This window comes from Megalops cyprinoides, chromosome 7 (genome assembly GCF_013368585.1).
Source record: "Megalops cyprinoides isolate fMegCyp1 chromosome 7, fMegCyp1.pri, whole genome shotgun sequence".
Classification (NCBI taxonomy): Eukaryota; Metazoa; Chordata; class Actinopteri; order Elopiformes; family Megalopidae; genus Megalops; species Megalops cyprinoides.
The window spans coordinates 9383458-9395005 of NC_050589.1; the positions used below are offsets into that span (position 1 = coordinate 9383458).

At 43.6% G+C, this 11548-nt stretch overlaps 1 protein-coding gene across 2 annotated transcripts; it reads right to left on the reverse strand.

The window, feature by feature from the left end:
• Positions 1-766: 766 nt before the first annotated feature.
• mon1ba (MON1 secretory trafficking family member Ba) lies at positions 767-10751 on the reverse strand. Of its 2 annotated transcripts, none has more exons than XM_036533260.1 (6): positions 10675-10751; positions 8876-8976; positions 7387-7989; positions 4998-5790; positions 2975-3122; positions 767-2521 (listed from the first exon to the last, which is right to left on the reverse strand). In XM_036533260.1, exons 2-6 carry the CDS (start codon positions 8958-8960, stop codon positions 2288-2290), a joined length of 1863 nt encoding a protein of 620 aa, XP_036389153.1. In that variant the 5' UTR covers positions 8961-8976; positions 10675-10751; the 3' UTR covers positions 767-2287. The 2 variants fall into 2 exon arrangements, with proteins under 2 accessions (XP_036389153.1, XP_036389152.1); XM_036533259.1 differs by having other exon boundaries at positions 10533-10751.
• Between the last annotated feature and the right edge of the window lie 797 nt (positions 10752-11548).

An 11548-nucleotide genomic window follows, 5' to 3' on the forward strand; every position in this document is an offset into this window, starting at 1 on the left:
AGAATTCTCTTGACGGTGTAGGAACCAGTACTACCCATGGGACTACTAATATTCCAGATATTTTCCCGCCAGATACTGTATTAAATATCGGTATTTGCACTTCCCTGTGAGTCATCACACACTGTGTACACGTGGCTTTTCTGTGCTAGTGGTGTGCATAGTCTGAAATTTACCAGTAATACAGATGCCTTGGATACAACATCCGTAAAAGAAAAAGAATACATATTACACATTCTGAGAGTGATCCAGGGCCAGATAATGACCCAACCCTGAGTGGTACCTTTTAAATCCAACGTGACAAATACCCGCCCAAAGTCAGGTATAAGATAAATCAGTTCATATAAAAAGGAATACATTGTTTCACAGTAAGACCACAGACAGTTCTCAGTCTAATAAACAAACCAGGTAACACAAACCTGAAAGCATTTTGGCTGTGGTCCTTTGACAATAATTCTAATCAATCCTGTCCATTCTTCTGGGTCAGGCTGGCCATCGCTGCTTAAGATCAAGTGTTTAGATACAGTCAGGGAAGGGAGTTCACTGAAACTTTTTTGGCAGCGGTTAACTCTCAAATTCACATAAGTTAAATTATTAAGTGTAAAACCCTTAATATGTTCTATATATTCTTACATGGTACAATAAAGATAAAGCTATGTGGAACTCAACCTAGAACAAAAACAGGCTACAAACAGTGTCTGGCAAACATGTAATTCAATCTCTCAAGGCGACAGTAGAACAAACATAAGAGGCCAGGGCAGTTTGCAGGGGAACACGGGAGATTTATTTCAGTAGTCATTCTCCACACATTCACCATGAAGTCTTAAAAAGTTTCAAGCAGGCTACTCCCTGGATTGTCCTAGTCTGAACACAAGTGAAAAGTGACATTTGGGTCTCAGGTTATTCAGAGAGGTTGAAAAGAAGCCAGAATAATTTGGGAAAATCACCTAAAAAACGTACAGCATCTACTCAGGGAATGGCCTGCAAACGCATGGCAAAGCACTGAAAGAGTACAGCTACTCCTTAAAACCAGCACACGGCTCTTGTAACATGAATTTTCTCAAACTGAATTTGTTCAACACAAGTTTTACCCAATTCACAGGTGCAACTGTCAATCCATTATTAATTTAACATGACATTTCCTCTTGGTTGCAGCAAGAATGATGCATACTCAACATAACACCCCACAGAACTCCATGAGCAAAAAACAAAACCAAAAACACACATTGTTTCCTACAACATAAAAGTGTTTCTTTTTAAGTTACGCGAGGCAGGATGCTGAGGTCTGATTCACTGTCAGGGTGGTTTTGAAAGCAGCTTACTCCGAGATGAGAATGAGACCAATGTATCACACACACATAGGTATTTCAACTGTAGGTATAAACATACCCCCCAACAGTATTACAAATTGAAGACTGAAATTTTCTGCACTGCAGAAGGAGGAAATTTAAGACAAGATTTGATACATGAAGTAGACTGACATTTTAGTATTAGAAAATTTGAATTCCAGTTTAGTCGAGACGTGACAATCAAAATGTGGGTTTGGTAATGACTTCCCTACTATCACCAATTAAAAAAAAATAAGCACCACATATGTACACCACACATTTTCTCAGAACACTGAAAATGTGAACTGTAAATTTATACAAATCTCTGCTTACGAAAAGAAACACCAAATTAGAGATCCTACATCAACACGTGGTTGCAAGTCATGAGCAATGGTTTCTAGTGTAGATATGTCTAGAAAAACATATTTAGCGTATCTTCGCAATCAAAAATAAGACATGGGTGTTCCCATAAAAATGTTCCTTTTCTGACATTGATATGGTACATAATATTCTTAGCAAGATTCTTAAAGCATTTATAAGAATTCTATGGTATTCCATGGATTCACCAGGTTGCTGAAAGTGAAACCACACGTGAACGGTAGTGCAATTTAATAAAATCATATCAAAACAAACCTGAACACTTGTCATATTCAACATTTCCAGAAGTCAGAAGCCATTCCTCGACAATTCTACCTTACACACTCAATGGAATCTTCCTTCCACCCAGCAGGTAGCACATGTACAGCCCCAGCCCATGCCATGATTTCCCCAACAGATGGAAGCGTGTGACGCGAATTCCCACTGATGAAAGGGAGGTACCTTGTGTCAATACTTTAAACATCATGTGGTGAAAAAGACTACTCGTCGGCTAATGAAATCAAACCCAACACTGCAGGGTTTTGGCCTGTGACAGTGGCTGGTGAGTGTGTGTTGAGGGGGGGGGGGGTCAGAAAGCAGAGGTGCTATAGGAGGGACAGGAAGCCGTTATCGGTGGTGTCCTGTCTGTCAGAGCCGCCCTTGCTCCCCCGGGAGCTCTTGCTGGGGTTGGGGGTGGTGGAGTACTTCGGAGGATTCCGGATGAAGAGGCGGTCCTCCTCCTTCTTAATCCACCGTAACAACTTGGTTATAGCATTAATGGCGGAGGCCTTCGTCACAAGGGGGCTGAAGCACGTGTACAGCTCAAATTTACTGGTGACCTGGAAAGGCGGGGGGGGGAAAGGATACACTAGTAGTTTTCAGCTGGATCACACATTACCAGATGCCAGTTATTCACTCTGTTTGGCTTTCTCAAACACTGAAGCAGCTGAGCTGGAAGTGTATGTTTTTAAAAACCTCAATCTAAACATTTTATGAAGTGAAGTGATGTGGTTTTATATGGCATGCATTACACTATTTGCTTAGCAGACACTCTCATCCAGACCAGCTTGCATAGCATTCATATCATTGATTTATGCAGCTTGATATTTACTGAACCAATTCAGGTTAAATACCTTGCTGAAGGGTAAAACAGCAGTGTCTGGGAACCTTTGTGTTGCAAGCCCTGCTCCTCACCACTACACCACAATGCTGCCCCCCATTTCCTGAACACCACAGCTGACACCGGTTTCATAACTGATCTCTGCACAGTGAGGTGGACGTGAGGTTCGTACCCAGGCCAGCAGCGTCTCCCTCTCAGCCACGTGGTAGATGAGTTTGAGGGGCCGCGAGGAGCTGTGGATGCGGCTGTGCAGGTAGCGGTAGAGGTCCAGCAGCCTCATCCTCTCCTCCTCGCTGCTGTACGGGGCCTCCATCTCCGGGCTGAAATAGAGGCAGTGCTTACCACAGTGACCCACACACACGCCCAACACAGGTCCATACCCTGCATAACACCAGAGCCACCTCTGGCAGGCACAACGCCTTTCAGCGACTGCGTATTTCTGAGCTGAGTGACACGTTTACGACACTGAGGAGACTGAAGAGTGAAACGCATGAGATGAAGCATTACTGGAGTCGTCTCAGCTCACTCTACTGTCACTCGATAAGGAGCTTTACTTTATTCAGAGCACTTTTAATAGACACACAGCAGAACAAAGAGGCTTTGAGACTTTCACGGCAGTCTCATCTCTGACATCATGCGGTTCCTATTACTCCTCTGACCCACCCAGCTACCCATACTCGGTATAAAATGGTGCTGGCCTAGCCACTCTCCCTCGGCTCCTTATTTGCTTTCACTTTTGGGGGGCATCATACCGTCTCTCACTGTACTACATACGATTATTTAAGCAAGTCATTAACAAGTCATTAACTAATAACTACGAAGCGGTTAAAAATTGAGTTTATATTTTTAAGAGACAAATAGGCATAAGCACGCCTCTTCATCTGACATCTCTGATCTACGAAACACAATAACAGCAATTGTGTGAGGAAAAATAACGTCACTTAACCTCAATCGAATGTGAATCAGCTGAACACAAAGGCATGTTTTTCCACCAAAAAGCATCAGTAATTCAAGAGACTACGTGTTTAGTACAACATGTACTTTCCAATAGTCAACATGATTAAGCATAACTGTCTGAGCAAAAACATCTTACTGAGTTACCCAGAAGAAACTGCCTGTCCTTCAGTTCCGAAACTGTTTCACAGAGGCAGGCCTTCTTCTCAGACAATCTCAATTACTGCAAAGACACACATTACTTATATTTCCTTCATGGCAAAAGTTTAACTATTATTTAAGACAGTCTGACCCTTGACACGTAACACCTGGGAGAGGCTGGAAAAACCCTTCGTGTGGTGACAAATTAGCTTGGGAAAAGAAACACCAAAAGTTAAGAGCTGTCCTTTTCCACACCACTGGGGTTCAACCACTACTGTCACTTTCTCAAACTTAATTAGTTTAATTAGTCCCAAATCTGGGACTAATTAATTTCTTAATTAGTCCCAAATCCCCATCAAGACATGCAATAAATAATCCAAACTACCTATCCCTCTTGTAGGAGCTCTTCTGAAACAAAACAGCAACATTACTCATTCTTAGCATCCATAATTCATTTAATTACAACAAGAAATCTTCACACTTTTGGTCAATTTCTCACCGTGCAAAGGCACAGCCAGCCTGTAAACTGCAAATAAATGCACAATATGCTCACAGTGTATCAGTGCGCAGCGGTAACTGGGCTAAAGGCATGTTGTCTGCCTTTGTATTACCTATGTACAGGCCTATGTACAGGCTAAAGCTGGAAGCTTCTGCAAAATACCAGTTCTTTACAGTTGTCACTTACATAATCAACAGGAGAAAAAGTGTTCAAAACAAACAGTAAAAATGAGCAGCATTTTTTGTGCTACAACTAAGACTTTCACTATCTGTTTGGTCAAATACCAGAACAGACCTTGTGCGTTTTAGCTTTGGGACAAAATTTGGTCCCTTTTAGCCTTATCATACGGTCTGTTGCTGTCTATAAGAGAATTCAGTGGCATTCTTTACAAGATCTGTGACGTGAAATCCTCCGTTACAGCAGCAGTTGTGTTGTCGAGCTGCCCACGTGATAACCGACAAGGTTCACAAAAAACATTAAAAAGAACGGCAGGAAAACAGAAATGAAACTTTGGTGGTTGTGCAGCCCGGTGCCTACACGGCAAGAGTGACACTAGGTTAGGCAGCATGCAAACGCGCGGCCTTCTCCCAAGCTTACGCACCTGGTGAACTGGGTGAGCTGTCGGTGGTTGTCCGGCACGTCGAAGGGCTTGTACATGAAGTGCCTCAGGTCGGAGACGCCCACCTGGCTGGCGCTGTACGACTGGGCCCTGGCGATGGAGCGCAGGGCGTTCTGAGTCCGCATGCCCTCGTCGATCTTGCGCTTGCACTCTGCCACTGCGTAGAAGGCCTCCTTGTCCGTGGAGAGCAGGAGCAAACAGACTGTGCACTCCGGCGGGTCCAGGTAGGAGATGTAGGCATAGAAGTAACAGTCCGGGTTGAAGAGCGGCAGGCAGATGGGGGTCCAGATCTCGCCGGCCTGGAAGGCGGAGGAGGCGCCGATGAGGTTGAGGAGGAGGTGCAGGTCGGCTGGCTCCAGCCGGGCGTCCTCGATCACCGTCTTCTCCTGGACGATGGTGAGCAGCTGGTTCTTGGCGATGAGGATTGAGAAGACCAGGTTGGGCGTGATGGCCTTCTGCAGGATCTGGCTGAGGGAGTCTCTGAGGGAGGAGGCCAGGGGCAGGCAATGGACGGCCGAGAGCAGGAAGCTGGGGTCCGAGTCCACCAGGTTGAGCAGGCCGTCCAGGATCTTCTCAGAGCCCGCCAGCAGCCGCCGCAGGTCGTAGTTCTTCTTGCGCTCGAAGATGCGGGTGATGCTGGCCTGGGTGAGCATGCTGACGATCTGGCGGTAGACGTAGAGCAGCTCGCTGCGCAGCTGCTGCTCTGACTGCCGGCTACAGGACACCGACACCAGCACCAGGGGGCCCTGCTGCACAAACACCACGGTGTGCTCATCTGCAGTAATGGGAGCAGGAACACACAATTAATCCCATGGGCTGGTAAATGACTGAAGCCACACATATGCAGATAATAAGCATGAGATGATATACTCAGCACGTGATACGATACGTTTCACAAAATGGAGCTCACGATACAAAATCATCACAAAACCATACTGCCCTGCTCGCTCTTCTGCTGTCTCTAACCTAACAGTGGGGTCACGTGGTGGTACTATTATTAAGAAACAGTTCAAATGGTTACATAAATGCAAACAGCATTCAAGACTAACAGGCAGAATGAGTAAAGCAAGCAAAAATTACACTAATATGATTTGATTTTTGGGGGAAAAAAATGTATATTACATTCCAGCCACTTTTAATCTGAGTCATGTGGTCATTTGATTTGGCAGCATGTTCTTAGGGCCACAAAACATTTTGTCATTTTCTGATTTGGCAAAAATTAAACATCATGATATTTGATTTTATGCTGAGCAAATAAGGCAGGCTGACGTATATCGAATCACACAGCAAAAAGTACTGTACGTTTTTGGATCAGGAGTAGAGACAGAGACGAGAACAGGTACCAGCATTCAGCTGCTAACATATTCCTATTGGCTCCAGGGTTGAAATCATGAGACACAGCACTTCAGCAATTTAAACAGCAGAAGGAGGCCATGCTTGAGCAAAATGCACACAGACCATCCAGCCATGCCTGGTTACTTACTTACTGGAGCTGCATCTAATGTCTAATACCTAATGTGCATTCTCTACAGGTGAAATCTAACCAATCAAACTACATTAATGAACTTCCTGCTGCTCTGCTTCCAAAACTCCCAAGCAAACCTCTAATTAAAGTCACTGAAGAAAATCACAAAAATTAAACCCTGTCATGATGTGCCATAGCATAGCAATCTTCATAACATCAGGCCACAAGACTTTTTCCACTTTCATTTTCTCTGATCTCTATTTTTATTCAGGGCGCCTCTCGAGAAAAGGTTTTACATAATTTCCCTCCTGTAGAGCAGACCTGTTATTCTATACTGCAACCTAATGATGTGATTCACATTCACGTCTTAGCTTAGCAGCCACCTGTTAACCCCAATGTTTTAAGATGCCTGTGCAGTTTGCTGGCCTACATCATGACTGTACTGTTCAGTGTTGCAATGATACACCACAATAAACAGGAAACAGACCAAAAGTTAGCTCAAAATCTAGGTTTTACAGTTTCCCACAATTTTGCCTTTGGTGTAAATACAGAGGGATGATGACCTAATATCTAAATCGGTAGTTCAATTCATATAAATGAGAATGTAGTCAGTAGTGTGTAGAGATGGGCAGATTCTATCTCTGAGAAGAAGCGCAGGGAGCAGACTCCCACGCTAAACAGTGACATTTCCACAACAACAAAAAAGCACAATAAAGAACCCACCGACTGTTCCCATTCAAATGGGTTCCAGCATTTCATATGACATGCTCCAATATATTTTCTTATTTTCTTTCCAGAAATCATTCTTGTGAATAACTTTCCTCCAGTTCACTGAGGAGGACGTTATAGGAACACACTGTTACCGAAGGGCTGGCCACCAACAGAATCGGCCCTTGCTGTGCTCACCTGAGTAGATGGAGCGGATGGTGTTGTCCCCACTCTGAACGAAGGACACCAGGGCCATCATGACGCCCATGGTGGAGGACAGCGCCTCCTCATTGCCGTAGCGGGAGTAGATGGGCTTGCCGGCCTCGCTCAGCACGAAGACGTGCTTCCGGTGCCGGCGCCAGCTCTCCGCCGTCACGTCCTCGTCCCGGTGGGAGGGGGCGGGGCCCTGCGCCGGGCCGCCCGCCTCCGACAGCGCCGAGGGCGTCCCGTCGGCCTGGTCCTCCAGGCCTCCCCTGGCCAGCACAGTCACCATGAACTCGTTCGAGTCCTCCAGGGTGTTGTCAGTTGAGGCCGAGTCCGAGATGTTCTCGGGGGGATCGTCTTCGTCGGCAGCGCCGCCGCCTTCCGGTTTGCTCAGCTCATCCACTTCCCCCGCCGTCCCGTCGCTGAGAGCCGACGCCGGCGCCCCCTCTCCTTCTCCCCCTTGAGGCTCCGAGGGTCCATTTGTGGAGGTAATGGCAGCATCGTCTCCTTTGCAGGGAAATGGATCTTCTATACCACAGTCCTGCTCGTCCGCATCAGGGTTATCTTGAGAAATGGTGATGGGAACCTCAACGGATCCTGGAATTTACACAGCGGTCAGAAAGCCATTACTAATCATACTTACACTAGCTCATATTACAAAGAAACCTTTGCCTTTAAGGACCCTGGCTTTTCATTGTGTTGAAAACACATTTCTTGGTGGGTCTCAGATGTTGTCTACAGCTGAAGATTTACAGATACATACAAACTAATTGAAGTATGCACCATTGTAGACCACTGCAAAACGCTATTGATAACCAGCCTAGCTCAAAATACAGTGGGAAAATATTCAATTCCTGAAAATCACTGGAAATTCAAGTATTAAGAATCATTTTGGACAAATTTTTCAAGAATACCTTCATGGGGCACTTCCATTTGTTATTCTTGTTCAATGGGTAAAAGGTGAAATAAGACATAAAAAATAACCTTTCATTCACAAGTGCCATTTTAAATATAAAACTTATTTGAGGTTATTTTACCAGTTGTAAACACAAAAGAGCAGTCTGGCAGTACAAGGTTCAGACACTGCTTTACAAGTAGTGTTATCTAATAATTGAAGCTTTCAGACATACCTTTAAATTCATTCACTAGAATGAGGAAAAATGTCAAAAGGTTTGATGACAAATAAAGGGCTGAAGATCATTTCTACCTGCCTATTGCCATATATCCGTTCTAGGTGAACCATTTCAAAAAACAACACCTACGCTAAGCCCATACAAAGAAAGAAGCATTGCTTAAAATCACAGATTTTGACGGTTTCTATTTGACAGAGGAGTGGATTAGTCAACGTTTACCAACAATGCAAGGTCAATCATACCAGCTCAAAGTACACTTAATACAGTATCATAACAGGGAGTAAGAACATTTAGCAACACAGGGCAGGGTCAGACCGTGGATCATGCAGGGGATGGTGTGAGATTGTTACCTGTCTGGTTAGCGTCGCAGTGTGACGGCAGGTCACAGCACTTCATCGCCTTTGGCTGCTCAATCTCTTGATGCTCCTTCTCCATCTCAACATCCTAGATGCTGCATTAACACATCGAAAATGATCACACAGATAAGGAGAAACAGAGGTTTCATGCGAGTCAGCAAGTCATTTGTGGAGATAAAACGCTTCGTTAAACCGGAAGGATGCCTGTTTAAAACTGTGAAAACTGAATAGCCATTTAGAGCACGTTTCTACATGTCCATTTTAACAAGCGTGGTGTGCAATGCTTTTGTTCTAGTTCAAATATAATCCTTCTGGACAATAAACTAAAAGAGTTAGTTTCTGAAACAAAACACAAATCATCTTCAAAAACCTATGTCGGTGCATCTACAGCTCTTCCAAAGCTGCTGTGCAAATACAGACCCAAGTATACAGCTAAAGTGTAGAGCAACAACAAAAAAGGAAAACTGACTTTTTACAACACACATAAAATTCTACATGGCAATAACAAATAGGCTGTTGAGCCTTGATGTAAATATTTTTTTTGCAACCAGAGAGCACAGTTTAGTGAGTAGATGGCCAGTTAACTAATTAACGTCATGTTCACATTCACTTTCACAGTGCATCAATACAGCTAGCAAGCTGCCTAAGAAGATAAACCCACGTAGAGGATAAGGCGGCCTACGAAAAGTTACCCAGGTAGCTGATGACTGTTAATGACTGCTAGCTTGCTAGCTAACGACGTGTCAAGCAATTTACCTAACCAAGCTGGCTAACTAGTTAGGCAGTTCGCCTGCAACTAGCTCAATGATATAGGATTAGTTTTAGCATGTGACAGAACCAGCAAACTATGCAATCAGGTGACTTGCCAACTCGGTAAGGGTATCTAAGAAAAACACACTTATCCACGTCTCACTACACGAAACACATGGCAGTTCTTGAGCTAGGTAATTAGCTGCTGCTAAATACGGTATGCTGACAACTAGCTTTATTGACCTCGTTAGCTAGCAGTGTGTGATTAGCTAGAAATCAACTTTGCCAACTCGGCTACCTGGCTCCCTGCCTATCTGGCACTACGCTAGCCAACAAAACTACGATTAACGCCACTCTCCAGTTAGATAAACTAGCAACCTTAGGTCACTAAGACAACTTTATTTACTAAGGTCTAGCAAACTAATTTGTTCAAAAATAACTTTTTAGTGAAATATCAAGTACCAATGAGCTATAGGGAAATAGCAACTGCAACGTATTAGATTAGGTAGCTGAGTCTTTCTCCTGTCATGCGTTTACCTAGTGCTACTAACGTTAACTAGCCATCTAAAATGACGGTTGGTATCATCGTTCAGTTACTGGGATTAGCATTTTTGCTAGCAATATTAGCTAACGATTTACCAAGGGACTAGCTACGAAAGCCAAGTTTTAACATTGATACTTCAAAAAGTACTGTAAACGCTAGTTAGCAATTAGCGAAGAGCTCAAAACAGCGAAGAACAAGATTAGCTGTTTCATCTAGTCGATAACTATCTGAATGACAAGCCTTTAGCTAGATAGCTAGATGGCTAGATAGCTAGACTAGCTAGCAGCTTGCAGCAATCTAGCTCCCCAATAGTTAGCCAGTAATTTAGCTAGCGAGTTAGCTAGCTATTTGAATTACCTTGCAGCAAGATAGACAGACGGGTAGCTACCTAGTTGACTGGATAAATAACCAGGAAAATAAAGTATGAGATAGCTAATTTCAACACTTAGAAATGCCTGATCATTTTAATTTAAAACACAAATGCATACAGATGGCTGACCTGAGGAGGCATTTGTGTCACTGCAATGAAAAGAAAAATAAAACCCTTTCGAACAGCAGGGAGGCACATCCGGAATCCTTCACGCCGGTAGACCGACAAGCTACACCAGCCAATCGCAGTCAGAGTTTCGTGACAAAGATGACTGACAGAGGCAGATTGGAGATAACGTGCTATTACGTGCCCTCTACCTTACTAAAAGGAGTTCCGTAAATAACTTCATATTGAAGCTAGAAAAGAAGTTCCGGTAGTACAGAGTTTGTCTCTTAAAATGGGGGCAACCGAAATGTCAAGGTATACGCGTGTATATTTGTGTATCTTGTTACTTCAGAAAATCTTTGTGGTGGATTATTGCTTCGTCGTTCGATAAACAGGAAGTTGGGGGGAAAAGCAATAATATCAACCAATCGAAATGATCCCGTTTAGTTGTTTTACTCAACTGTTACAGACTAATGAAATTCGATGGTTTGGAGATTTTGATGACGAAAACAATTGAATTTTAATCATATCGTCAATGCACTGCATACATTTTTGGAGGGGACCTCTAAAAGATTGTTGCTCTATCTTTTATGTTATGCATAATAAGACGTCTAATAGCAGTGCATCCTGCATTGACGATATTGCTTTCATAACAGTAAGAGATATTATATTATGCTTTTATATCGTCTAAATATATGTTAGTCCTTTTAGTTCTAATTAATATTATAACTGTGGCATACTGCTTAAGGAGCAGGACTTGTGAGGTTGCTGGTTCATTTCCACACTGGGGCACTGCTGTTGTACCCTTGGGAAAGATACTTAACCCACAATTGCCTCAGTAAATATCCAGCTGTATAAATGGATAACGGATGTAAAAAAAAAAAACACAACTGTAACC

Coding starts and splice junctions, on each gene's coding strand:
- mon1ba (XM_036533260.1), bottom strand. CDS start 8,960: ATGGAGAAGGAGCATCAAGAGATTGAGCAGCCAAAGGCGATGAAGTGC. Junction 5,791..7,386: donor CATCCGCTCCATCTACTCAG/GTGAGCACAGCA, acceptor CCATTACTGCAG/ATGAGCACACCGTGGTGTTT. Junction 3,123..4,997: donor CAGCTCACCCAGTTCACCAG/GTGCGTAAGCTT, acceptor CCTCTATTTCAG/CCCGGAGATGGAGGCCCCGT.